General features: G+C 54.8%; 2 protein-coding genes across 2 annotated transcripts in view; both read right to left on the reverse strand.

Annotated features, from left to right (window-relative positions):
* Window positions 1-14,662, reverse strand: part of LOC308519261 (SR-related and CTD-associated factor 4-like) — a gene marked incomplete at both ends in the record, with an annotated part of 36,356 nt that extends 21,694 nt beyond the window's left edge. The window contains 1 exon segment of the mRNA XM_081091245.1: window positions 14,451-14,662. Coding sequence (XP_080947371.1) covers window positions 14,451-14,662 — 212 coding nt within the window.
* A 160-nt stretch (window positions 14,663-14,822) lies between these two features.
* On the reverse strand, window positions 14,823-26,498 carry LOC308519262 (THO complex subunit 4-like; the record flags this gene model as incomplete). The annotated part of the gene is made up of 2 exons (XM_081091246.1): window positions 14,823-14,936; window positions 25,725-26,498. 2 exons carry the CDS (start codon window positions 26,496-26,498, stop codon window positions 14,823-14,825), a joined length of 888 nt encoding a protein of 295 aa, XP_080947372.1.
* Between the last annotated feature and the right edge of the window lie 1,159 nt (window positions 26,499-27,657).

Raw genomic sequence — 27,657 nt, forward strand, 5'->3', positions numbered from 1 at the left:
TGGAGTTTCTGCAGAAACCACAAACCATTGAGTCTCTGGCTATTACAGAAACAGCTTGCTGACCTCTGACCTAGGATTCCCTTTATAATCATTAAAAAGTTGTTTAAGAATTTTAGAGAGGTCTTTTCCCCTAAAGACAAAAATTTCCTTGCTTATTATTCACTAATGGCCCGGTGCACAAATTCATGCATATGGAAAGGAAATGAAGTAGAAGAAATATTTTAATATTGCTATTTGCCCTTTATAATAGAAGTGTGAGCCAAATTCATGATTTACAATGACAGATGGAAACACGTGTGTGATTGGTGCCAGTTAGAGCTGTATATGTGTGAGTCAACTTAGCCTTTTATATATAGACTAGAGGCCCGGTGCACAAAATTTGTGCACTCGGGGTGGGGGGGGGGGAGGGTGCATCCATCAACCCGGCCTGCACCCATTTGTAGTCCAGGACCCCATGTGGGATATCCACCTGTTGACTTAGGCCCACTCCCCGGGGGATCAGGCTTAAGCTTGCAGTCAGACATCCTTCTGGCAGTCAGGGAGCCCTCGGGGGATGTCTGACTAAAGGCTTAGGCCCCCAAGGGTTGGGCCTACACTGTTAGTTGGACATTCTTAGTGCTGCCACAGAGGTGGGAGAAGCTCCTGCCACCACCACTGCACTGGCCAGCCATGAGCCAGCTTCTGGCTGAGTGGCACTGCTCCTCGGTCTGACCTAAACCCTAGAGATTAGTACTTCATTTTACAACTTTTTCTTGGTTTATAGGCAGCAGAAAACTCAGACTACACAGTCGGGTGTGCAAGAAATGTTGCTTTCTTTATTGTTTAGTAACCAAACCTAACTTCAACTTCAGCCCCCATTCTGCCAAGTGAAAAAACAAAAACAAAGTATTATTTAACTTAGGCTCCCCACCCCCTTCTCTGGAGTTATGCTTCCATGTCAGACAGTTTATGTCTCAGGCAGAGGTGCCAGAGAACCGAGCAGGGTCAAGGACATCTGGACCTCAGGCTTCTGTCTGGGCTGGCCCCCACCAGCTGCCCTTGACCCTCACCTCAGAGCTCAAGTCCATGCTGATCCCTGGTATATCCTCCTCATCTGGGCCTTGAGGCCTCTTGAGTCCAATTTGCTCTCTCCCTCTCACACAAAGAGCTATTGGGTTTTCTGGGGTGAGGTCCTCTGACACCTCCCCAGCCCCGTTGCACGGACACCATCTTGGTGCCTTGGTCACAGCCACAACGCTGTGTGGCTTCTCTCAGACCCTCCGTCTCCTGCTGCCTTAGGGAGTGACTCAGTGGGAGGGAAGGGTCACAGTCCTTTTTACATGGCCGCCAACAAACATTCAGAGTTCCTTCCCTCTAGTTCTCCTTCCCCTCCTCACCCCAGTCCAGGCACATCTATGTGCAGGGCAGGGGAGGGTAGGAGGCAGGCATGTCTCTGACCCAGCACACAGGCTTCCAGATCCACTGCTCCCCCAGGAGGTCTTCCACGCTCTGGACCTCGACACCCAGAACCTGCTCCCTCTCAGCTGCAGGTCTTTTCCTGCAGTGGTCAAGTCTGTTTAGAGCAGTGGTTCTCAACCTCGGCTGCACATTAGAATCACCTGGGAATCTTTTCAAAATCCTGATTTCTGGGCCTCATCCTCTGGAAATTCTGTTTCTTTGTTACTAATGCTGTGGCTCTACCCCATAACAAAGAAACAGAATTTCCAGAGGCAGGCAGGGAACCTTGGCTTCCTCCATCACTGGAGCAACCAAGCCTCATGTTCCCTTCAGCTGTGTGGCTGCCAGCTGCCATCTTGGTTGGCAGTTAATTTGCATATCGCCCTGATTAGCCAATGGGAAATGTAGCGGAGGTATGGTTAATTACCATTTTTGTCCATTATTAGATAGGACTAGGGGCCCAGTGCACGAATCTTCCTGCACGGTGGTGTGGGGGGTCCCTCAGCCCAGTGTTCAGCAAACTCATTAGTCAACAGAGCCAAATATCAACAGTACAACGATTGAAATTTCTTTTGAGAGCAAAATTTTTTAAACTTAAACTATATAGGTAGGTACCTTGTTATTAACTTAATTAGTGTACTCCTAAGCTGGCCTTTGCTAAAAACGTCCTCAATATGATTGTGGTACTTTCACTGAGGTCAACCCCTTCCAATTCTCCCATCCACACTTGTCTTGTATACTTGTTTTGTCTATCTTTTGTCACCTGCGCACGATTTGCGGACGCGACTAGCACTAACCACTGCACAATGAGACTGCTGACTGACTGGCTCACTCAACTCCTGCATGAATCATGCGCGCCTCCCCTGCCCTGAGTATCCCGCAACCCGCCTGCACCGACCGACACACCCCACTTCTTCTAAAGCCACTTCTTCAAAATAGACTCACCCAAGCTGAAAAACAACTTCTGCGTATGGGCCATGAAGTTTCTATCGCACTGTACGTATGTGCCCACACATGGTATTTTGTGGAAGAGCCACACTCAAAGGGCCAAAAAGCTGCATGTGGCTCGTGAGCCATGGTTTGCTGACCACTGCCTCAGCCCGACCTGCACCCTCTCCAGTCCTGGAGTTTCTGTCTGTCTTTGCAATCATATGAATGAATTGTCTGAGACCTCCAACCCAGTTTGGTTTGTTGCTCACAGAATAATAGAGGCATTTTTTTCTCTTTGCTTCATTGGTGGAGATTTCCTGGAAGTTTTAGGATATCTTCCCTTTAATTTTTCCTAGACACTCTGATTTTACTTATATCTTCATCTTTGCTTTCCCTCCATCCCTTACCGCAACAGTAACTTGCTCCAGACTCACTTTGCTCTAGTGTCTAAGAGATCTGTCTGCCACCAGAACTATGATTCCCAGCACTCCTGGTGCTTCCCACACTCTGGGCTTCTGCTTCCGGTCCAGGGGCTGCCATCAGAACTACTATGCCCAGAATTCCTGGTGCTCCCCACACTGGGAGTGACCGAGGGAGCCATGGCCCTACACACCTCCAGCTCTCCTGCTCTGCTCTCTGCCCAGTGACTAAGGGAGGCACATCCCTCCATGGGAGTGACCGAGGGCACCACGTCCCCACAAGCTGCCGGCTCTCCCACTTTGGCTCTCTGCCTGTGTATGCAAATTAACCACCATCTTTGTTGGGTTAATTTATATATCCACCATGATTGGTTGGTAAGCACAGGGAAGGATGGTCAATTTATATGTTTCTCTTTTATTATATAGGATACTAGGGGCCCAGTGCACTCAGTGCAGCCTGCACTCTCTCCAATCTGGGACCCCTTGAAGGATATCCTACTGCTGGTTTACAGGGATCAGGCCTAAACTGGCAGTCAGACATCCCTCTCACAATCCGGGACTGCTGGCTCCTAACCACTCACCTGCCTGCCTGCCTGCCAGCCTGCCAGCCTGTTCACCCTTAACTTCCCCCTGCCGCCGGCCTACTTGCCCCCAACTGCTGCCCCCCCCCCCTCGCTAGCCTGCTCGCCTCCACCTTCCTTCCCCACTGGCCTGCTCGCCCCCAACTGACCCCCTGCTGGCCTGCTCACTCCAAATTGCCCCCCCCCACTGTCCTGATCACTTCCAACTGACCCCCACTGATGGCCTGCTTGCCACCAACTGGCCCCCCTGCTGGTCTGCTTACCCCCAATGACCCCGTCACCCATCAGCCTGATCACAAACAACTGCCATCCCATCCTGGCCTGATCACCCACAACTGCCCTCCCCTCTTGGCCTCTAACCGCCTCTACATCAGTCCCACCACCATGGCTTTGTCCAGAACAACATCTGGAAGGTCTCCTGGAAGGTCTCCCAGTCTAATTAGCATATTACCCTTTTTATTAGTATAGATACAAGCCTGGTGCATGGGTGGGGGTCCCGCTGAGGTGCCTGGCCAGCCTGGATGAGTGGCAGAGGGCCTTTTTCAGGCTCACCACACCCCCTTCATTGTGGGGGTTCGCACTGGGGTGCCTGGCCAGCCTGGGTGAGGGGCTGATGGCTGTTTGCAGGCTAGCCAAGAGCCCCAGTGGGGACCCTCACCCCATGGGGGTGTGGCCAGCCTGGGTGAAGGACTGAGGGCTGTTTTCAAGTTGGCCACACCCCTTTCAGGATAGGGGTCCCCGCTGGGGTGCCTGGCCAGCCTGGGTGAGGGGCTGATGGCTGTTTGCAGGCTGGCCAAGACCCCCAGTGGGAACCCAAGCTCTCAGCCTCTCCTTTTTTTCCTTTTCATCATCTCCTTGAGCGGAGGCCAGGGCGGTCTGGAAGCAGGTATCTGGGATTTATTTATCTTCTATAATTGAAACTTAGTAGCCTTGAGCAGAGCCCAGGGCCAGCCAGGGCAGACAGAAAGCTTGGCTTCCTCCATCACCAGGGCAACCCAAGCCTCCTGCTGCTCCCGCTCCTTGGCCACCTCCATCTAAGTTGGGTTAATTTGCATACTAGCTACTGATTGGCTGGTGGGTGTAGCTGAGTGATGGTTAATTTGCAAGTTTCTCTTTTATTAGTGTAGATACTAGGGGCCCAGTGCACAAATTCGTGCACCTTGAAAGGCATTGTGGGTCGTGAGGCTGCAGTACACACAGGGGCAGGTCTCAGCCCATCCTCCACACCACCGCCCAGCCCCTCCCACCACGGCCCCCTGCCCCCTGTCTTCCAGCAGCCCCTCTCCCACTGCCACTGCTCCCATGCGCTGATGGCACCAACCCCACTTGTACCCCCTGAGGGCACAGAGTGATTGGGGTCAGTGCCAGCAGCGGGTACAAGACAGGTGGCGCTGTCAGCAGGTGTGAGCAGCAGCTGCTGCCCCAATGGCCCCTCAGGAGCAGGAGGGAGGTGGAGAAGCCCTCAGGGGCAATCAGAGCTGGAAGCTGCTGCTCACACATGCTGATGGTTCCAAGCAATCGAGACCGGCACCAGGTACCAACAGCAGGTGCGAGAGGGATTGGTGCAAGTGGGAGTGGCAGTGGCAGTGGGTGGGAGTGGCAGCTCTGGCACCAGCAGCAGGTGAGAGCAGGGCCATCTCCAGCAGTGGGTGCGAGAGATGGCTGCCAGCCCCGATCTCCCCTCAGGATCAGGGAGAGGTAAAGAAGCCCTCAAGTGTAATAGGGGCTGACAGCCACCACTCATATTGCTGACAATGCCAAGCAATCGGGGCCAATGCTGGGCATCAGCAGTAGGTGTGAGCAGTGGCTCCGGCACCGGCCACAGGTGCAAGTGGGCCGGTACCAGCAGCAGGTGTGAGCGCCGGGTGGGACTGTTTTTGAACAAGAGAAAGAATTTTCAGTAACCACTACAGGCTCGCCCTGATGACAGTGACAGGCACCCTGCCTTGGTCTGGCGCCCCCACTCACCTGCTCTAGCATTCCGCCATCGCCAACACTCGCTGATGGCCACCCCTGATGGTCAGTGCACATCATAGCAACCAGTTGTTTGTTTTTTCTGCCATTCGGTCTATTTGCATATTAGCCTTTTATTAAATAGGATACTAGAGGCCCAGTGTACGAATTCGTGCATTAATGGGGTCCCTCTGCCTGGCCTGCAGGATCAGGTAGAAAAAAGCTCTCCGACATTCCCCAAGGAGTCCTGGATTGCAAGAGGGTGCAGGCCAGGCCGAGGGACCCCACCAGTGCACGATTGAGTCCAGGGAGAGACACAGAAGGTTGGTCGGCTGTGGAGGAACTGCAGGAGGGCTCCAGGATGTGTCCGGCCCATCTCTCTCAATCCCGATTGGTCGGACCCCAGCAGCAAGCTAACCTATCAGTGGAGCGTCTGCCCTCTGCTGGTCAGTGCACATCATAAGGTGCTGTTGAGTGGCCTTAGCATATCATTAGCATACTAATCTTTGATTGCGTGAACGGCCAACAGGTCAACCACACACAGCATATTAGGCTTTTATCATATAGGATTAGAGGTCAGATGCACAAAACTTTTGCACGGGGGAGGGGTGTCCCTCAGCCTGGCCAGTGCCCTCTTGCACTCTGGGACCCCTTGGAGGATGCCTGCCTAAGCTGTCAGTTGGACATCCCTCTTGCAGTCCGGGACCCTTCACTCTTTACCGCCTGCCTGCTGTGGAGGTGGGAGAGGCTCCTGCCAAGACGCTGCACTTGCCAGCGTTGAGCCCAGCTTCTGGCTGAGCGGTGCTCCCCCTGTGGGAGCGCACTGACCACCAGGGGGCAGCTCCCGCATTGAGTGTCTGCCCTCTGGTGGTCAGTGCATATCATAGCAACCGGTCCTTCTGCTGTTTAATCAATTTGCATATTAGGATCTCATTAAATAGGATAGAATAAACTTGTTTAAGTAGACCTGCTTTATGATGTAGCTAAACCTTTTCCAGGCCAGTGAAGTACCCCAACTTCTCTTTAAGGTAATTGTCAGCAACACAGCAATAAATATCAACATGAAGCAGATCATTATTGTAGATCATGCAGGGAGAACAAAGGGTAAAATATGTAACTGCAGCAGTGTTTGACTATATTCTGTGCAGTGAGAAAACCTGAAGTCATTGTCAAGGTCCACCATTTCTTACTTCTTTTCAGTCAGGTCAAGTTTCTAAGCTTTGTAAATCTCTGTTTTCTGGCTAATGAAAAGAAAATTGTATTCCACCAAGTCTCCTATCTACCTACTCCAGGACTTCTGTGAGGATCAAATGAGATGAGGCACGGGAAAACACTTCACAGATATTTGGTTAAAGTGTGAAATGTTTCAACCTGTGTTTGTGTGCTGAAGAAAATGCAAGGGGCTATTTGTTGCTAGGGAGGGGAAGCTGGGCATTGCTACATGATGTCATTACCCAGCAACCACAACAACCATTTCCAGGCTGGGGTGGGCTTTGGGCTGCATTTTGTGCCATGGGGTTTCAACAGAATCAGCTGAGATTTGGTGAACTGTCACTCCAGGATGGCGGCAGGGCCTGTATCCCTCTTGGGGGAAGCCAAGTATTGCAAGTATTGCTTTCTGGGCTCCAGGTCTGATGTGCCATTTCTTTTTCTTTTTTATTTAAACATATTTTTTATTGATTTCCGAGATGAAGGGAGAGAGAGGGGGAGAGATAGAAACAACAATGTGAGACAATCATTAATCGGCTGCCTCTGGCTTGCCCCCTGTTGGGGATTGAGCCTGCAACCCGGGCATGTACCTTGACTGGGAATTGAACCCAGGACCTCTTGGTCTATGGGACAATGCTCAATCCACTGAATCACCACAGCCAGGCTCTGGGGTGCCATTTTTTTGTGCAGGTCACAGCAGCTCCTGATCGCTGCCCCCTGGTGGTCAGTGCGTGTATTAGTACCAGTCGGAAGGTGGGAAGGACATGTAGTATATTAGCCTTTTATATAGATAGATTCTTTATACATGGCTGATTGTAGGAACACTATGGAATGACTGCAAATATGTTATCATGTGTAAAGTTGTTGCACACCAACTTTACATGAAACCATTGATTCTCTATATTTTTCAAATTTTGCACAACAAGCACATTTCTTGCTGTTTCACTGCTGCTGTTTTTGATGGAAAAACACATTTCTACTTTGCAGTCTCATCTTTGAGGAGCATATTTTTTAAATGTATTTTATTGATTTTTTTACAGAGAGGAAGGGAGAGGGATAGAGAGTTAGAAACATTGATGAGAGAGAAACATCGATCAGCTGCCTCCTGCACACTCCCCACTGGGTATGTGCCCGCAACCAAGGTACATGCCCTTGTCCGGAATCGAACCTGGGACTCCTGAGAATGTAGGCCGACACTCTATCCACTGAGCCAAACCAGTCAGGGCTTTGAGGAGCATATTAATACTGTGATGTTCATATTTAATTAAAATAAAAAAATGAGCCCTGGCCAGTTAACTCAGTGGTTACAGCATCCACCTGCATACCAAATGGCCATGAGTTCAATTCCTGGTCAAGGGCACAAACCTCGGTTGCAGGATCCCCAGGCCCAGTATGGACACGTGCCATGTGTCTCTCTCATGCCGATGTTTCTCTCTAGCTCCCTCCCTCCCACTCTCTTTAGAAATCAATGGGGAAAATACTTCGGTGAGGATTTAAAAAATAAATAAATTAAAAGAAAAATATATGAAACCATCCATTTCCTAGAAGTTGGAAGAGAACGTTTGTTCTATGATGTTGAATTTCTGCATGACTGAGCAATAAACAAACCTGGCCAAGGAACCACTGCCTCCACTCTCAGTGACTAACCAGCCCCGAGGCATCCCAGGCATAGGGCCGAAAACAACACACAGCTGAAAAGATACATTTGGCTCTATAAGTAGGTAGTCACTTCATTCACTAAGCAAACTGGTGAGCGCCTGCTAGAGCAATCCATGTCTTCAATGGGAGAATAGAAGTTTCCAGGACATTTCCCAAACACCATTGTCTTCATCTCTTAAGTTCATGTAGCAGCTACATATGACAGGGAGACAATTCCAAACAACAATGCAAATGTAGCCCTGACACAGGGACAGAAAAAAGCGGCTGTTCTGAGGGAAAGGCTGGGCATAGGCTCAGGCTATGGGCCTGGCTCCGAGCACACGCTGCTCCTTCTGTCAGCACTCGCCTCCGGAAGTCACAGATCACGCTGCTGAGCTTTCAGGATTCAGTCACACACTGCGATGTGATTTCTATGAAACCTGCTTCTTAGGAAAATAAAGCTTTGAAAGGTGTGGCACAAAACAGGCTCCTAAATACTTGTAAAGGGATGAAGCAAAGCATGAACCTCAGGACCTAAAATGCATGCTCCCCATAAAGGGGACAGTAATTGTGTCTAGTGTCCTCAGGTTTGCAAAGTGACATGCAGGTGCCTTCACCCCCCCCCCCCACTCCCCAAAGGGAGGGCAGTGCCCCCTCCGAGTGCCTCTGCGGGTATCACCTGGGAAGGCACCAGCTGCTGAGGACAGGTGTCCTGCTCTCCATCCGCCATCCAGGTCTCAGGGCGAGACTGACCTACCACCGTTTTCTCCCCATACACTTGTGCAAATAATGAATGAATGAATGAGCAAGTGAGTGAATGAGTGAGCAAATGAATGAGTGAGTGAATGAGTGAATGAATGAATGAGTGTGTGAATGAGTGAATGAGTGAGTTTATGAATGAATGATGAAAAGATAGGTGATTTCAGTAGAGACTATAAGACATTGAGTCTCTGGCTGTTACAGGAAAAACTTGCAGATGTGATGAAGGATCTTGGGTTCCTATGATAACCTCTGTGTAGCGGCTTAACAACTTTGGAGAGGTCTATTTCACTAAAGAGAATCTTTTCCATGGCAGTAAGTCCTTCGTTAGGCACTCCTGACTGCAGAGCACTGCAGAACACGTGTAATACCGTGTGTGAAGGTTAGCACTCTCCAGGGAAGCCAGTCTTTGGCAGCTGCTGCTGTCTGCACAGGCCCAGGACAGAGCTCAGGTGGAATGGGGCACTGGAATGAGTGCCTGTCCCTGCAGGTGGGTCTGGTGCTCAGATCCGTCAGACACATTGTAGTTGCCACTGGCAACACAAGTACAGAGCTTGTGACTTATCAATGTGCAGAGTGATGTCACTGAAGTCTGCTAATGCTGGAATATAAAGTCCTGCCCTGAATGCGTCCCAAACACCACTAGTTTAAGTCTATTTCATGGTCGGTAGTGACACACTGAGGAGACCTCTGCAAAGTGTTTTTTTTTTAAATATATTTTTCTTGATTTCAGAGAGGAAGGGAGAGAGAGAGAAACATTGATGAGAGAGAATAAGTGATCGGCTGCCTCCTGAATGCCCCACATTGGGGATCGAGCCCACATCCTGGGCCTGTGTCCTTCACTGGAATCAAACCTGGGACCCTTCAATTGCAGGCTGATGCTTTAGTCCAGTGATGGCGAACCTATGACACGCATGTCATAAGTGACACGTGGGCTCATATTTTTGTTTAATTTTTCTTTGTTAAATGGCATTTAAATGTATAAAATAAATATCAAAAATATAAATATTTGTTTTACTATGGTTGCAAATATCAAAAAATTTTTATATGTGACACGGCACCAGAATTAAGTTCGGGTTTTTCAAAATGCTGACATGCCAAGCTCAAAAGTTTCGCCATCACTGCTCTAGTCACTAAGCAATACTGGCTAGTGCCTCTGCAAAGTTTCTAAGCTGCTATGCAAAGGTTCAAATAGGAATCCCGCCAAGAACAGTCATTTTTCCTCCATAGAATTTCAAGTATAATACCAAGCAACAGAATGGAAGGAAAGTGATACAGAAATGCCTCCAGAGGTCTGTTTTGTTTAAATCACGGCACCTCACGCAGCACCTCTGAGGTGCTCGGAGGCCTGGACAAGCTGGGTGACGTCCCTGCTCGGGGACGATGACACTAGAAGTTGTGCACGGCCTTTCTCTGCTGCTTTGTGCAGTAAAACAATGATGTGCTGGACAACATGGTTCCCACAATGTAATGATAGTGTTTTTCAGAAGTATTATTCACAGTAGTACATCCAAAATCACTGCATTTTCCTTTCCTCTAGCTTATGAACAACACATTTAGTTTAAACAGCATTTTCATACAATTGCCTTCCACCAATGTTGTGAGTAAACTGAAGGTCAGTGACTTAGCCGTGCATGAGGGGAACAGTCCAGAGCTCAACTCAGGGCTGCCATGACCAGCCCCTTCCCACCAGGGTGCCTCTACCCACAATTCACAGTCTCCCTCTAACTTCACCACAAAGAAACAAAAAAAAAAACCCTTAGGAGAAAATGTGCATCTCAAAATAGCAACGTGAAGAATTTGGTAAAACTAGAAAGTCACCTTCCACTTTTCAAAGAGTGAAAAACTTTGAATATTACCTCTTCTCTAATTGTCCAAATGCTTTCAATGTGGCCCTAGTGAATTACGAAGCAGCACCTGAGATGGACCACTTATTGACAAGAAACCATGGACGTCTATGCCTGATTATAATGCCGCTGCGCACCCCACTGCAGGCAATGGCCACTAAATCACATCGTGGGACCAACTGGTTAGAGCTCAGCATCAAATTATATTACAAGCTGTTCATCTCACCCTCCTTTTCTAATTAATTTTCTATAAAAAGAGATGTTTAGCCCTTGCCGATTTGGTTCATTGGATAGAGCTTCGGCCTGCAGACTAAAGAGTCCCAGGTTTGATTCCCATCAAGGACACAGGTGGGGGTTGCGGGCTCCATCCCCAGTAGGGGGCGCATGGGAGGCATCCGATCCATGATTCTCTCTCATCATTGATGTTTCTACCTCTCTCTCCCTCCCCCTTCCTCTCAAAAAGCAAATATATGTCACAGACCTTCAGTTTACTCAGAAAAATCACTGGGAGGCAATTTTATATATATACGCAGACACAGAGAGAGATGTTCAGAGTCTATTTCCAGCTCTGTGACCAGTGACAGCGTTATCCCCCTCAGCGTTCTATCTGGAGGGAGAGTGAGCGGTTCCTGCAGGAAGTGCAGAGGACTGGCAGCTGTTTTACTCTGTGGCTCCACCAGAGAAAAGACTGAAAGCCCTTGGCACTTGGAGTGAATGGGAACTTCTTACCTCTAGCAAAAGTCACTGCACCCAATACGGCTGCGGCGTTCTCAGAACACGGCCTCCTATTAAAAGTCAATACATTTACGCAGAGTTCTATGTCCAGCACCGAGAGTCCCGCAGAGGGAGAAGGGCGGCCAGCTGGACAGGGCACCTGCGGACCAGGGGACGCCCCCCCCCCCTCCCTGCCCCTTGAGTCAGCGTCTGCAGCCCAGGGAGCTCCCCGAGGGGAAACTGCACCCCGGGCTTTTTATGCAGGAAAGTCTTCATCCTCAAGTGGCCCAGGACTTACCCCTTCACAAGAAAATACAATGACCGCTCCCCAAAAAACACAAGTCATCCTCTCGCAACTCCACTGAGGTCAGGTTTCTCCAGCCTCCAGCCTCCGCCCCGGGTTCCCTTCTGCCAGTTCCTGACGGTCCCTGAGTTTCGGCCCCATCGGCGTGTCCCACAGGGAGGGCACCCGCTGAAAACGGGGTCTACTCCCAGGGCCTGACCCATTCCCTGCACTGTGCCCACGAGTTAGGGGCCAGCAGCTGAAGTTGGGGGTCAGCTACCGGCCCCACTAACTGCACTGTGGGGAAACAGGGCACCGTGCTAAAGTTGGGGGACATCCCAAGCCTTTTACCACCAGGCAGAGACCCCCGCTTCCCCGCCCTCCCTGGCCTACAACTCACTCACCCACCCACCGCCACGGTGCCTCTAACCGCCTTTCTCCTTCCCCACCTGCATCGAACTGCCTGGGGTGCTCTGACCCCGCCCACCCGGAGGCATGACAACACCCACACCCACCGTGATTGGCCTGTGAGGAGCGCACAGGCCACCATTGGTGGAAGTGCCTGCCCTTCCTCAGCCACTCCTGGTGCCAACTAGGTCCAGAGAGGCCAGGTGCACTCCCTCGCCCCGCGCCCCAAACGGAACAGAGCTGCATGCGGTATGTGCTGGCATGTGTTCACGTGTCCTGAGCTGTCCGCCTGCTGAAACCCACAACCTCCCCAGGCACTGCCACAGCTTCCCGCCCTGCATGCTTGTCGGGGCAGAGGCCGGTTTCCCCTCAAGTTTAGGACCTAAACTGTTCTGGGGTCGAGATGACTGTTCATGGCCTGTATGTCTGGGCTTTGTGGAGAGGCCTTGGAAAGACCTCATACCTGTACTGAAAACCATGGATGTTGGTTGGGGTGTGGAGGTTGTGGGCCGCAAAAGAGAAGAAAGAAAAGAGGAGTGTGGGCGAAGAAATCCATGAGGACGGAGGGACTTGATGAAATGGGCTCCATGGGCAGCGTGCGCTCCCATGTCGCTACCCACTTGAAGACTGGATGTGGTATGTATGTATTCAGATGATATTTTCTTGAGTTGTCCACTTGAATAACCTGTATGTTTTTGTTGTTGTTTTTTTGTTTACTTCCATACAAAGATTCCTATTTATTCATATCTGATTTATTCATTTTTTATCTTATTTTAAAACCCGTATGGTTTTATGAACCGGTGTCTCACCAATAATTTCAACGAGAGAGAGAGAGAGGAGAGAGAGAGAGAGAGAGAGAGAGAGAGAGAGAGAGAAAGAGAGAGAGAAAGAAGAGGAGAGGAGAGGAGAGAAGAGATGAGACGATCCGATCTGTGAGTACTGCCTCATTTTGGTTTCAGCTCCCAGGGGGCAAAAATGTTTTTGTGCCCTAACTGGTTTGGCTCAGTGGATGGAGCATTGGCCTGCAGACTGCGGGGGAGGGTCCCAGGTTCGATTCTGGTCAAGGGCATATACCTTGGTTTCGGGCACATCCCCAGTAGGTGTGCAGGAGGCAGCTGATCGATGTTTCTCTCTTATGGATGTTTCTCTCTATCCCTTCCTCTCTGTAAAAAATAAACTACTTTATAAAATGTTTTTGTTATGTCCTCCAGGAAGGGAGAGAGGGAGAGACGGAGAGAGGAAGGCAGGTGCCGGGATGTCTTGGGCCTGTGGGGTATGGGGGGTGGGTGGTGGTGGTGGTGGTGGTGGCAGCGGCGGCGGCGTGCGACTCCGAGGAAGTCTTTCACTTTCGAATGGCCCGGCCCGCCCCCATGTTTGTTCTGGCCATCTCCGAAAAAGATTTTCCTAGCCCCCCCCACCCCCCGCCCCCATGTTCGGTGGCGCAGTGCCGTCCCGGAGGGACTTGGGGTTGGGGGCTCTGGTCGCGACCGGCCCTCCGGGTGGCTGGACGCCCTTGCCTGCTGGAGATCCGGATCCCTCCCGCTGAGGTTCGCGCCGGTTGTCGGGAGCCACCTGGCGGCCGCTTTTATATCGTTTCTTCCTTGCGGAGCATCTAGGGAGGGGAAGCGGCTGCAGTGCCCGAGGCCAACTTCCAAGGTGCCAGCGGCGCTGTCGGGATCTTGCCGGGGGCGCATGTCCGTGGGTGCCAGGCCTGTTCTCCAGAGATTGGACTTGCAGCAATGCTGAAGGAGCAAGTGGTTGCCGCTGCAGTGGTGGACCGCTAGGACTGGTAGACCAGCACTCTCTGTTACCCTTCAGCGGGGTCCGACCACCGCTGAAGCTGCTGCCGCCTTTGCTGTTGCGGGTGTAGCCTCAGAGGGTGGCTCGCGCCGCTCCATCGGTGCCTGTCCAGTTCTCCGGAGATTGGACCTGCGGGGCTATTTGAAGGAGTGAGTGGCCGCCAGCGGGGCGGGTCGCCGGGCACTCGCTGTCGCCCCTCCGCGGGGACTGACCAGGGCTGCCACCACGGGCGTAGCCAAAGAGGGTGGCTTGCGCTGGGACACCGTCCTGCCGGAGGCGCCCCCCTCCCCACCTCCCGCTTCTATTGATTTTGGTGCAGGTGCCTGACAGCCGGAGGTGCCCGCCCATCTGTGCCCGTGTGTTCGTGTCGGCCCGTCAGAGGCGCCTTCTGCTAAATTTTTCAAAGTCCCAATCCAGAGGCGGGAGCGTGCTGCGTTCAGGGATCTACCCGGCTGCACAGGCTGGCGTGTACCCGAGTGTGCCGCAGTCACCAGACTGGACTTTGTGGCCTTTATCCAAGTCCGGAGTTGCATAGGTGGAGGCCCGCACAGGCGGTGCGTGGAGGACGGCGGAGGGCGAAGCGGTCCATACAGGCCCACGGGTGGTCCCGGTAGTCAGATACAGTTCTTTGTCTTTCCGCCAGCGGGCTTTGGACGATGCCGTTGCAGGGCCTTCCGGATACATGGTGGTTCTAGGCGCCCCTTGGAATTTTTTCAAAGTCCGGATTCGTAAGCTAAGCGCATTTGACTGGGCCCTTGCCCGTGGGTGTGAAGTGGTGAGGGCCGGGCCTCCCTCACCTCTTGCTGCCGCCTGTCGGAGGCACGCTCTTTACGGGTTTTGGGGGTCAACCAGATAGCCCCATCCCATTCTTTTTGCCGCACCCCCGCCCTTCTTTGGTGGCGATGGGGTCCCGTGGGGTCTCCAGTGGCCATGACTCCTTCCGGGAGTCCGGCGTGATCTGTAGACAGAGGCCCCCGTCACCGCACGGTCCATGTTTTCCCTGAAGTTTGCATTTTGTACCACGAGATGACTGTGGACACGCTGTCCTCGGATGATTGGACGACAGGGGGGTGTCCCAGGGAGCATCTTGGCCATGACCCGAGGCTTGACTCACCCCATCCCGGCCACACGAGCAAAAAGCCATATGCCTTGGGCCTGTGCGGGCCGGCTGCTGTACGTCTCGCCAGTCCCGACTGACCATGCTCTCCCCCTCTGTGTGAGAAGAGAATGAAGGGCTTACATGGTGAGGCTGAAGCGCAGGCTTGTTCCAGACGGTTGTCCCTGCCTCATTTCACTACTTCTCCTGGGGGGGCGCCTCATTGGTGGCTCCCCGCCCAGCTCTTGCCGATGGATTGATGTGGTGACGTCTCGCTCTCCGGTGCCGGGCCTACGCTGCGCTAGCCAAGAGAAGGACATTCCTTGGTGAATGTCACCCCTCCTCTCGCTCTGCCTGCGGGCCCCTCTCTTTTCCTCCCCGTCCGACGGCAGTGCATGGAAGGGAAGGAGGGGTGCAGAACCCGGCGCGACCTCCGTGTCACGCATGTGGTCTCTCTGATGCAGTGGACACCTTCTGCTCACCTTCCCCGGCTTGTGTCTCGGGCACCCCTCCCAACAGGGAGGGGGTGTCCTGTCCTCGTGCCGCATGCGCCTCCCCGTTGGGCATGTGGACGCTGTTTCACCTTGGCCCTCGGTGGTGCCCCTGGAGCGCTCCCTGGTGTCCTGCAGGTGCCCAAGGCAAAGCTGGTGGTGTTGTTTTTGCTCCCCACGAGCCCCTGCTGGGCCGCTGCTGTCTGCGGTGCACTGGAGGGGAGCTCCAGGAGAGTCTGGCCGGATAAGGGGAGGCACGCCTGTCTCCCTCGCATGAGGAGGCCCGGGCCCTCTAATGTGTGCCATGCCAGCGATGGCGATGGGACCAAGTCAGCGGTGCTGGCTGCAGCTTGACCGTGAGACCTGTTTTCCGTTATTGTAGTTTTTTTTTTTTTTTTCTGTCTTGCGTTGTGCTGGTGTTCCCGACGCAACACCGCAGGCTCTTATTTAACTGTGGACAAGGTCATGGTGTGAGGCAAGAGGACAAAGTCCAGAGGCACCATGGGCTCGCTCCTCCGATTTCTCTCGAGGGCCCCTATCGCGAGTGCTTGTGTGTGTACACCCTTTGCTTGACGCTGTCCCTGTGGGGTCTTCCACCATGCCCCCTGTGTTCCCTCAGAAGTGTCTCCTTGTGGCTCTGTGGGCTGATGGGGTGTTTCTGCTGGGGTTGTGGTGGGGGGACATGCCCTTGGTGAGAAAGCCTTCTCTAGCAATCTGAGAGGGTGCCTTGGGGTACTGGACCCCCAAGCCACTGCCCCTCTTCTGGAAGCACGTTCGTTTAGCCCCCTCTGTGTTAGCTCACTGGCTTTGAGGGGCCGAGCAGCGACGCTGCTGTGCCTTGCCTTACCGTGGCCCGTGCCTTGCCCCTCCAAGTTGGGGGAGGGTCCCGCCAGGCCGGGGTGGCATCCATCGCGGGGAAGCGCTGAGTTTACATGTGCGTGCACGTGTGTTGCCGTGTGCACATCCAGATGCGTGGGGGGATTCTCTCCCATTGCCTGCTGAAGGGGTTGGGGGGCTGCGGAGGCCTTTCCTGTCCCCTGGAGTTCCTGCTCCCAATGCCTCAGGTTCAGAGCAGACACGGGTGTGCTGCTTGGGCAAGGTCGGGGCCTGGCTTGTCCTGGGGCGGGGGGTAGGGCTCCGCCCGTCAGGTTCAGACCGGGCAGATGAGTTGATGGGCAGCTGGAGAGAAGCCATGGCGGCTCCCCTGTGGCTGTTGAGGGTTGTGTGTAGCCTTTCCGTATTGGCGGGGCCTCGGCCGCATGGTAGGAGGAGGCTTTGAGGTTGTGCTTCAGGAGGATCGGCCTGGCGTCTGGGCATCGTGGGGCCACCCTGTGTGTCTGTGGTGGTGGGATCCCTGTATTTGTTTACCCGGTGGCCCGTCCAGGTCCGGTGCCTTGCCTTGATGTCCACCCTATGCCGTGTGCACCCAGGACCTTCCTTCATTTGATTGGGTCCACACCCTCTTGATTTCTTGCGTGCGTGACCCCTCCCAGGGGTCCCCGCTGATGTGCACCCCCCAGCCGCCCCCCGAGAATCAGCCTTCTGCCGTGCTGGGTGTTGCCCCTTGGCCCTCCCCCACCTCCGTGGTGCATGTGGGGGGGTTGGTGGCATCTCTGGGCAGAGTGCTCTCGGATGGGGCGCAGTGTGACTGGGGGTGTGTTGGGCACGTGTGCCCATGAGAAAGAGGAGACTTTAGGTCCTCTAGGCCCGGGGTCAGAGGTGGTGGCTGCGTGGGTGGGTGGCAGGACCCAGAACCCCCCACGTGAGGTTGTTTGAAAGTTGTTTCCAGTGGAAGCCAGTTGGTAGTTCATGGGTGTCCGGTGGACTGTCCCTTGGGCCTGGAGGGCCTCTGGTGGTGAGACCCTGCATTTGTCCCGGTGTGGTGAACCAACTCGCTTCCCGGCCTTGTCTTTTCTCCTTCCGTTCTTTCTCGCCCAATGAACTGTGTCCTCAACTAACCTCGCTGGGTGGCCCCGGAGCCCCACTCCGCCCACCCATGCCATCGCCACTGCGACTTTCCTATGTGCCTTGCTTGCCCTGGGGGTGGTCGCCTTGTCACGCCCATGTCCGTCTGTCCGACCCATCCACCTGGCTGATGCCGTCACAGGGGCTGTGCCCGTGGTTGCCTGTCACCTCCTGGGCCCACCGCAGCCCCATCCTGTGCCCCCCGCCGCCCGCCATTTTGGCGTTGTTGCATGTGGGTGTGAGGGTCAGTCTCTTGCTGCATGGCCCCGTTTGGAAGGGCCTGCTTGAGCGTGATTCGGGTCCTGGCCAGCCATAGTGATCGCTGTCCATGCCCCGTCCCTGGGAGGGGCCCCTCGTCCGTGCGTATGTGTGTCCCAGCTCTCGAGGCATTTGCCTGGTGCCTCATCGAGTGCTCCCACACCTGCCATCGGGGCCGCCCCCCCTCGTCCACGGGTGTGGGAAGTCCATCCGCTGCTGGGCCGGGTTTGGTGCTGTGCTGCCCCCTCTCCCCTTTTGCCCGCAGTTCTGCACGCACCCATGCTCGCTCACTTCCTCCCACGCTCGGCACATCTGGCCCGTGTCCGGAGACGCGGTGCAGTGGCACGCTCTTCTGGCTCCCCACGCTCTCCTACCTGGTTGATCCTGCCAGTAGCATGTGCTTGTCTCAAAGATTAAGCCATGCATGTCTAAGTATGCACAGGCCGGTACAGTGAAACTGTGAATGGCTCATTAAATCAGTTATGGGCAGGAACTGGTTTGGCCCAGTGGATAGAGCATCAGCCTGCAGACTGAAGGGTCCCAGGTTTGACTCCGGTCAAGGGCATGTACCTGGGTTTCGGACACATCCCCAGTCGGGGATGTGCAGGAGGCAGCTGATTGATGTTTCTCTCATCGATGTTTCTAACTCTCTCCCTTCCTCTCTATAAAACAATAAAATATATTTCAAAAAAAATAAATCAGTTATGGTTCCTTTGGTCGCTCGCTCCTCTCCTACTTGAATAACTGGTAATTCTAGAGCTAATTAATACATGCCTACGGGCGCTGACCCCCTTAGCGGGGGTGGGGGAATGCATGCATCTATCAGATCAAAACCAACTCGATCAGCCTCCCCTTGGCCCCGTGGGCCGTGGGGGCGGGCGCCGGCGGCTTTGGTGACTCTAGATAACCTCGGGCCGATCGCACGCCCCCCCATGGCGGCGACGACCCATTCGAACGTCTGCCCCATCAACTTTCGATGGTAGTCGCCGTGCCTACCATGGTGACCACGGGTGACGGGGAATCAGGGTTCAATTCCGGAGAGGGAGCCTGAGAAATGGCTACCACATCCAAGGAAGGCAGCAGGTGCGCAAATTACCCACTCCCGACCCGGGGAGGTAGTGACGAAAAATAACAATACAGGACTCTTTCGAGGCCCTGTAATTGGAATGAGTCCACTTTAAATCCTTTAACGAGGATCCATTGGAGGGCAAGTCTGGTGCCAGCAGCTGCAGTAATTCCAGCTCCAATAGTGTATATTAAAGTTGCTGCAGTTAAAAAGCTTGTAGTTGGATCTTGGGTGTGCTGCATGGCCATTCTTAGTTGGTGGAGTGATTTGTCTGGATAATTCCAATAACGAATGAGACTCTGGCATGCTAAGTAGTTACATGACCCCCAAGCGGTCAGCGTCCTCCAACTTCTTAGAGGGACAAGTGGCGTTCAGCCACCCGAGATTGAGCAATAACAGGTCTGTGATGCCCTTAGATGTCCGGGGCTGCACGCGCGCTACACTGACTGGCTCAGCGTGTGCCTACCCTACGCCAGCAGGCGCGGGTAACCCGTTGAACCCCATTTGTGATGGGGATCTGGGATTGCAATTATTCCCCATGAACAAGGAATTCCCAGTAAGTGCGGGTCATAAGCTTGCGTTGATTAAGTCCCTGCCCTTTGTACACTCTGCCCGTCGCTATTACTGATTGGATGGTTTAGTGAGGCCCTCGGATCGGCCCCTCTGGGGTCAGCCCACGGCCCTGGCGGAGCGCTGAGAAGACGGTCGAACTTGACTATCTAGAGGAAGTAAAAGTCGTAACAAGGTTTCCGTAGGTGAACCTGCAGAAGGATCATTAACGGAGAAGGGGCAACTGAGCCAGCGTCCGTCTGCGTTCGGTGGGTCGGGTCAGTGTCCTCCTTGGCTTAACCCCTGTGGTTTTTCCGTGCGGGCTGGGTCGGGGTGGTGGCCACCGCCTTGCCACCCCCCGCCAGGTGCGAGAGAAGGAGCAAGTGGGGATGCGGAGGGGCTTCAGGGTGCCCCTGTTTCCCATGCCCACTGCCTTGTGGTTCTTTGTCGCCCTCACCCCTGGTGGCAAGAAAACAAGGGCAGGCATTGTGGGTGTTACCTCAGGCATGTCTCGGGAAAGGGACGGGGTGGCCCTTTCCTGCTGCCTGCCCTGGGTGTGGGTCATCCTGTCCTTACCATCAAGAGCATGCCCATCCCCTCGTCTGCCCCGCGCTTCTCCTCCTCTGTCCGCTGTCCATCGCCCCGGTGTGCTCATTGCTGCGCACTCACACCCCACATGTTCCGGGTGTCCTGCCTCTCCCCTCCACACATGTGTGCCATGTGCCCCAGCCTGCACCCTGCTTCCTGTTGCAGCCTCTTGTCCCGTTGTGGTGAGGGGCCTGGGCTGCAGGTGCAGGGATGGGATGAGGTGTTGGACGGAGAGAAGGGGTTGGGCCCACGGGATGTGTGTTGACTTGTGTCAAGCGAGGTTTCCCGCCTTGGCATCTGCCAGGCGGCAGAAACGACAGTGGTTGGTCGGTGTGGAAGGTGGGGGGGACAAGGTGCTGGTTGGGCGGGAGGCCTGTCTCAGCCAGGCAGCACCCAGGGGTTCTATGCCTCACATGTGTGCACATTGTGTGTGCAGATTGAGGCATCGAGGCCACGGAGGTGGAGGCGCACGTTGGGACATGGTTCCATACCTTGTCCGCTCTGACCACTCTTTCCCCCTGTGCTGGGCTGCATATCTGGCACTTTGGCCAGAAGGGTCATGCTGTGCTGTCTGTTCCTAAAACACATAGATAGGAAGTTACTGACATCAGGCCAGGCCTTGAGATATGGTCTCATGTCCCCTTCCAAGCACGCAGGCCTTCTTTCTCAGAAGGCCCGGAAGTCTCATTCCAAATTTGGGAGACAAAAGACTAGAAGAAGTATAAATAGAGTTTCCTCCATATTGGGGGCCCAGAATTTGAAAGACGCTTTTCTCTGGGCCTCCACAAAATTTAATAATAAAACCTAACTCCTGTAATCTGCGCTCAGTTCAGCATCAGCTTTGGCAGGGTGCTGTAACTATAGTTTGCTGGCCAGCTTAATAAAGGCTCATAAATTTAAATTCTGAGTTGGTGGTCTATCTTGCTGAGTGAACCCATAACATCCCCCTTTCCAGGTACCTAGTGCGTCCCGGCGTGGAGGTTTAAAGATGCGTGGGGGTTCCCCTTCCGCCCCGGTTCAGGGGCAGTTGGGCTCATGGGGGGAGTTGGGGAAAGGACCCCAGTACTTTTCCCCACTCTCCCTTAAACTCCGCCTCCCCTCCCTGGAGGTGGATGCCCCCAGGCGCCTGTGGGGCATCCGAGCATGCCCCTTGGGGGCCCTTGCCTCAGACCGCCCAGTGGTCATACTTTCCCCATCTGCAGAGTCCGGACTCATCTGTCTCGTGCTTGGATGGCCGCCCGAGGCACCTCTGCCCTCCATACCGGGATGTGGTGGGGTGGGGGAGAGGAGAAGGTTGCTGTGCCAGGGAGCGGAAACCAAAAACCAAAATGTGACAACTCTTAGTGGTGGATCCCTCGGCTCATGCGTTGATGAAGGAACGCAGCTAGCTGTGAGAATTAATGTGAATTGCAGGACTTATTGACCATTGACACTTCGAACGCACTTGCGGCCCCGGGTTCCTCCTGGGGCTACGCCTGTCTGAGCGTCGCTTGCCGATCAATTGTGTCCCCCGGGGTGACGTGTTCCTGGGGGTGTGCGCGTGGCTTGGGGTTTCCTCGCAGGGCCCGTTCCCGGGCCCTCTGTCCCTCTAAGTGTAGACTATGGTTCTGTGGCTCCTGTGAGAGACGGGAGAGGCCCTGAAGCCATGGTTTCCCTCTTGGGAGCTTCTTCACGTCGGACGCGGCCAATGGGAAAAAAGGGTTGGGGTGGCGGGGCCCATCATGGTGACGGGTCCCCTTCCCCGGTCCGGCCCTGTGGGGGTTGTGGCTCGCACCAAGGCTGAGTTGTGCACGGGGTTGAGCCCCAGGGATGCCGCAGAGTCCTCCGACATTGTGTGCTCCTCCCCACTGGCTGTGGCAGCGCTGTGTCGCGTGCTGCCGGGCTCCTGGTGTGTGTCCGTGTGTGTGTGTGTGTGCGTGCTTGTGTGTGAGGTGGGTTTGTGTGCTTTGTGGGGCTGTGGCATCGTCGTGGTGGCCCCCGCATACCCCCAACCCGGAGACCACCACCAACCCCCCTTGGAGAAGGCTGCCCGTTCTCCCGCCTCCTTGCCTCACCCCGTCCTCCCAGTAAAGCAAGAGAGAGGTGGGACGTGTCGGCCGTGGTGTCCCACGTGTGTGTGGGTAATGATTCTCTCCCCGACCTTGCCTGGAGAAGCCTCGCTCACCAAGGCATGTGTGCGTGCATGCGCCCATTCTGAGATGCGACCTCAGATCAGACTTGGTGACCCGCTGAATTTAAGCATATTAGTCAGCGGAGGCAAAGAAACTAACCAGGATTCCCTCAGTAACAGCTAGTGAACAGGGAAGAGCCCAGCGCTGAATCCCCGCCCAGCGGTGGAACACAGGAAATGTGGTGTCTGGAAGACCCACTCCCCCGCGCCTCTCCTGGAGGGCCCCAGTCCTTCTGATCTAGGGCCAGCCTGTGGATGGTGTGAGGCTAGTAGCGGCCCCCAGCGTGATGGGCCCGGGTTGCTTGGGAATGCAGCCCAAAGTGGGTGGTAAATTACCCTCTAAACTCTAAGGCTGAATAATGGCACGAGACTGATAGCCAACAAGTATCATAAGGGGAAGTTGATAAGAACTTTGAAGAGAGTTCAGAACTTTGAAGAGAGTTCAGAACTTTGAAGAGAGTTCAAGAGGGAATGAAACCGGTAAGAGGTAAATGGGTGGGGTCCGTGCAGACTGCTACCCGGCCCGAGCTCTAGGCTTCAAGGCTCACCGCAGTGGCCCTCTTACTTGAACTGGTCATGGTGTAGCGTGCGCGTGTGTGTGCAGGACGGGTGCACGCGTGGATCCTGTCCCCCTTTGCCTCCAAGTGACTGCCTTGGGAGGGTCCGGGCTGGCCCACAGCAGAGTGAAAAGGCTCCCTCTTCCAGGAAGCACAAGATGATGTTTTGTAGGGCTCATGTCTAGAAGCAGGATGCCAAGGGACACTAGTCCAGGCAGGGTGGCAGTGACAGCAGCAGGCCTGGCAGGGTTGGTCACAGCAGGCGAACGTGATGCCAGAGACTGTGGCCTGCAAGGAAAAGTTCGAGCTGGAGGTTTGTCCATGGGTGGAAAAACCAATGGTACCAATTCGACCTTCCCAGGAAGAAGGCAGCTTGTCCTGGAGATGGAGGTGGAGACCTTTGGTCTGAACTTATATATGGTTTTGGGGGTTTGACTTGAGTTTTCACTGGACCTTTGATGCCACGGGGGCTGGGTCGCGTATCAAGCCATGATTTGAAAACTGAGCGTGGCTGGGGCCCCTTTGGGGTTGCTTGAGTATCCCAGGGCCTGTTGCTTGAGTTTCCCAGGGCCTGTGAGGAAGAGGGGTCAGCTTTGTCATCACTCCTCTTGCCCAGTGCATAAAAAACCTCCATAGACTCCAGCAAGTGCATATGCAGGCTGCTGTGAGGCTTTTTGATGGCCCCATGAGGCAAGCTCAGGATGACATTTTTCGCGGGGTCTTGGTGAGATCTCTCACACAAAAGCTACCTTGGAGAACAAGGACGACGACCAAGACAACAAGCCTGGTGCTGAGAAGCCCTCCAAAGAAAAACCTGCTTTCTCTTATAGCCCCAGAGGATGGTGGGAGGAGCCAAATCAGCTCACCTCTAGCTGCACAAATAGGCCGCCCACAGGACTGAAAGCAGCACGGGTTGGAGGTCAAGTTTAAGGTGTGTGTGTGTGCGAGGGGCGCACATGACATAGGGTAGGCTTCCCAAAGAACGAACCTTCAGGTGGCATTAAAAATAGGACCTCAAGGAAAGGTTCTGCTAAACGTGGCTACGCATGGAATTCATTCTGATAAAGGAATGGGCAGGGCGAGGGTTGGGAGGGGGGTTTGTGGAGGGTGGGGAAGGGGATTGAAAGAGGTAGACAGGGATGCAGAAAAACCAGACTTGGTGGTGCTTTAGCTGGTGTCCATCACCACCAGCAGAGGGCGGGACGGGCTCTTACGCCATGCTTGGATGAATGCTCAGGCCCCTGTCCAGAGACCAAGTCCCGGCCGGGCCACATGGGCTTGCCGAAGGGTCTAAAGCATTGAACGGCTGGATCAATGTCATTACTAAGGAGGGGTTTTTTTTTTGTTTGTTTGTTTTTGTTTTTATTTCATTTCATTTCATTTCATTTTCTGTGTGCGTGTGCGTGTGCGTGTGCGTGGAGGGGGGGAGCCGGGGGAGGTGTATGGGTGTGGTTGTGGGTGTGCTTCTGCGTACGCGCGCGCGTGTGTGTGTGTGTGTGTGTGTGTGTGTAAATCCGCAGTCACGCACGGACACTTCTTGGTCTGCATGGCCCGTCGGAAACCATGAGCACCCTTCAGCCCCTGCCTTCTTGCAGACAGCGTGCCCCCTGCTCGTCCTTCCCCGCTCCGGTCAAGTGCAGGCACCTGGCTCCGGGTGCAGGAGGGTGGTGGCTTGCTTTGGCGCTTCTCGACCAGCCGAGGGCAGGACCAGCTCTTCGGCCCCGGCCCCAGTCAACCCAATCCACAGCCAAAGACTATGTCAGGGCAGGGCCATCTGGTCGACCGCCCCTCCCCCCCCCACCCCCACCCCCCTCCCTCTGTGGATGAATGGCCAGGCCCCCGCCCAGAGACCAGGTTCGGGCCTGGCCATCCGGGCTTGCCGAAGCGTCAGAACGTTGAAAGGCTGGATCAGCGTGGATCAGCGTGTTTTCTAAGGAGGTTTGTGTGTGTGTGTGTGTGTGTGTGTGTGTGTGTTTGTGTGGTTTTTTTGGAGGGTTTTTGTTGTTGTTGTTTTTGTTTGTTTGTTTGTTTGTTTGTTTGTTTTTGCTGCACCCATTTCTGTTTATTATGGCCAAGGTGAAAACGCCAGCTCCTCCACAACAGCAACCAGTAAAATTTTTCCCCAAAATGACTAGGTACAACACAGGTCTTTTTCGGAATTTTTTAATAAAATAAACGTTAAAGAAAACGCTTTGCGTGAGTTTTAATTAAATCCTATTTCAAAACAGAAGAAACAATTCCCCAATGGGCCACAGGTCCCCGCCAGCCCACCCTCGGGAAGCACGGCGAGACGATTTCCAGGCCTAGCTCCACCACCCACGCACGCACTGACTTGGTGGTGCTTTAGCTGGTGTCCATCATGGCGTCGTAAGCGTCCAGGTGGGCGTCCAACTCCTCGGTGTCCATCACCGTGTTGTAAGCGTCCAGCTGGGCGTCCAACTCCTCGGTGTCCATGACCGTGTTGTAAGCGTCCAGCAGGGCGTCCTCCAACTCCTCGGCGCCCCTCATTGCGTTGTAAGTGTCCTTCTGGGGGTCCAGCTGCTCGGCGCCCCTCATCGCGTTGTAAGCGTCCTTCTGTGGGTCCAGCTGCTCGGCGCCCCTCATCGCGTTGTAAGCGTCCTTCTGGGGGTCCAGCTGCTCGGCGCCCCTCATCGCGTTGTACGCGTCCTTCTGGGGGTCCAACTCCTCGGCGCCCCTCATGGCGTTGTACGCGTCCTTCTGGGCGTCCATCTCCTCCGTGTCCCTCATCGCGCCGGCAGTGCTCAGCTGGGCGTCCAACTTTTTGGTGCCCCTCATCGGGCTGCCAGTGCTCACCTGGGCGTCCAGCTTTTTGGTGCTCCTCATCGCGTTGTAAGCGTCCAGCTGGGCGTCCAACTCCTCGGCGCCCCTCATCGCGTTGTAAGCGTCCAGCTGGGCGTCCAACTTCTTGGTGCCCCTCATCGCGCTGCCACTGTTCACCTGGGCGTCCAACTTTTTGGTGCCCCTCATCGGGCTGCCAGTGCTCACCTGGGCGTCCAGGTTTTTGGTGCTCCTCATCGAGTTGTAAGCGTCCAGCTGGGCGTCCAACTCCTCCGCAGCGATCTGTTGCTTTGAATTGCGTCCGGTGCCCCTGCCTGTAAGCCGGCTGCCTCCGCGGGCGCGACTCGGCGTGCCGCCGCCAAAGCCTCCAGATCCTCGGTGTGTAGTCAGCCCGCCTCTGTTGCCACTCTGTACCGGCCTGCGCTGCGTGTGTATCTGTGAGGTGACGAGCTGGATGTTGAGGGGGCGGCCATCCAAAGGCACGCCGTGGTACTGTTTCATGGCTTCCAGGGCGTCTGCCTTCCGCTCAAAGTGCACGTGGGCTGACCCCAGGCTGCGGCCAGAGCGGTCGTAGTGGACACCGGCCTTCTTCAGAGGCCCGAACTCCGCAAACAGCTGCTGGACGTCCGCGTCGGACACTCCGAAGGCCAGGTTGGACAGAAGCAGCTTCCCCCCGGTCACCAGGCCGGCGCCCCTGCCCAAGCCCCTGCGGAAGCGGTCGCGTGGCCACGCGTCGGGAAGCTGTCTCGGCCTGCTGTAGGGCGCCGGCCGGTTCCTGCCTCGGCCGAGGGCCGCCCGGTTCCGGCACGGCCCGCCGCCCTGGCTCACTGGTGCGGCGGTTTGCGCTCCGCCACTGCGGCCTCCCTGGGAGCCGGCCCGGCCTCGGTCCCGGCCTCGGTCCCTGCCCCCGCCGCGGCCGCCCCGCTGGCTCCGGTTCAGCCTAATGATGTCGTCCAGAGACATGTTGACTTTGTCGGCCATGGCGGGCCCGGAATCGGCCTCGGATCGAGCCCGTGCGGGAAGCACGCCGGCCCTGAGCGGGCACCAGATGTTGGGGTCCAGGCGCAGGGATTCGCAAAGGTGTGGACGGACTCCTCGCGGAAGACGAAATGACAGGGTGACAGCGTTCGGACAGAGACAGCGTTCGGACCGAGACAGCGTTCACACGGAGACAGCGTTCAGACGCGCCCAGGGCTGAGAAGGTCTGGGAACCATAGACGCTGCGAGGCGCTGCCGCCCCTGCTTTTATAGCCCCAGAGCGTGGTGGGAGGAGCCAGAGAGACCCACCAATCAGCCGCTCCCAGGAATGAAGCGCCACTGTTTGGGAGACGCCAACTTTAGGGTGGGGCAGGTGGCCCAATCTCAAGGAAAGGCTCTCCCGAACGTGGCTGCGACGCCTGGGGTGCTTGACCGGCGCCTCTTGGGCAGGCTCCTCCAACCCGGGACCCGTGAAGAGTGTTGGGGGGTTTTATTTTACTTTATGTTATTCTTTCTTAATTCTGTGCTCATTTCTCTTCGTTCATTGCAATGGATTCTATCTCTCGGCAATGAACCGTTGTAAACATCGGTCCCATTTGCATTTGAAGGGAGCGGGCGGGGTGTGCGGGGGGCTGAGGGCGGGGGTGGGGGGGGTGGGGGTTGGGGGGAGGAAGGGGGCCAGGTTTGCGGGAGGGGGGAGGGGGAGACCGGAGACGCAAACACCCCGGTCGTAGCGGCCCTTGGGGGTCATGGGAGGCAGAGGCTGAGGTGGATGTGAATGAAATGTGTATGCTTTCGTACCTTAGCTCTGAGCCCAGGACGCCAGAGGCCACCAGCAGTCAAACAGCCCCGTCAGAGAGCGGTGGTATAGATGTGTATGGATCTGTCCCTGTTCGTCGGTCTATGCTGTTCTCTATATTCCACGAATGAGTGAGATCGTGTGGTATTCATTTTTCTCTGACGGGCTAATTTCACTTAGCATAATGCTCTCCAGTTCCATCCATGCTGGCAAGAATTCCTTCTTTTCCCTACTTTTTTACCGCAGCGTAGTATTCCACTGTGTGGATGTAGCACAGTTATGTGTGTGCGTGTTTGTGTTTACTGCATTTCTGTGAAATGCCCCCCCCCCACCCCCACACCCCTATAGGCATATCCCTGGAGG

Source organism: Myotis nattereri (assembly GCF_964212035.1).
Source record: "Myotis nattereri genome assembly, chromosome: 5".
Lineage (NCBI taxonomy): Eukaryota > Metazoa > Chordata > Mammalia > Chiroptera > Vespertilionidae > Myotis > Myotis nattereri.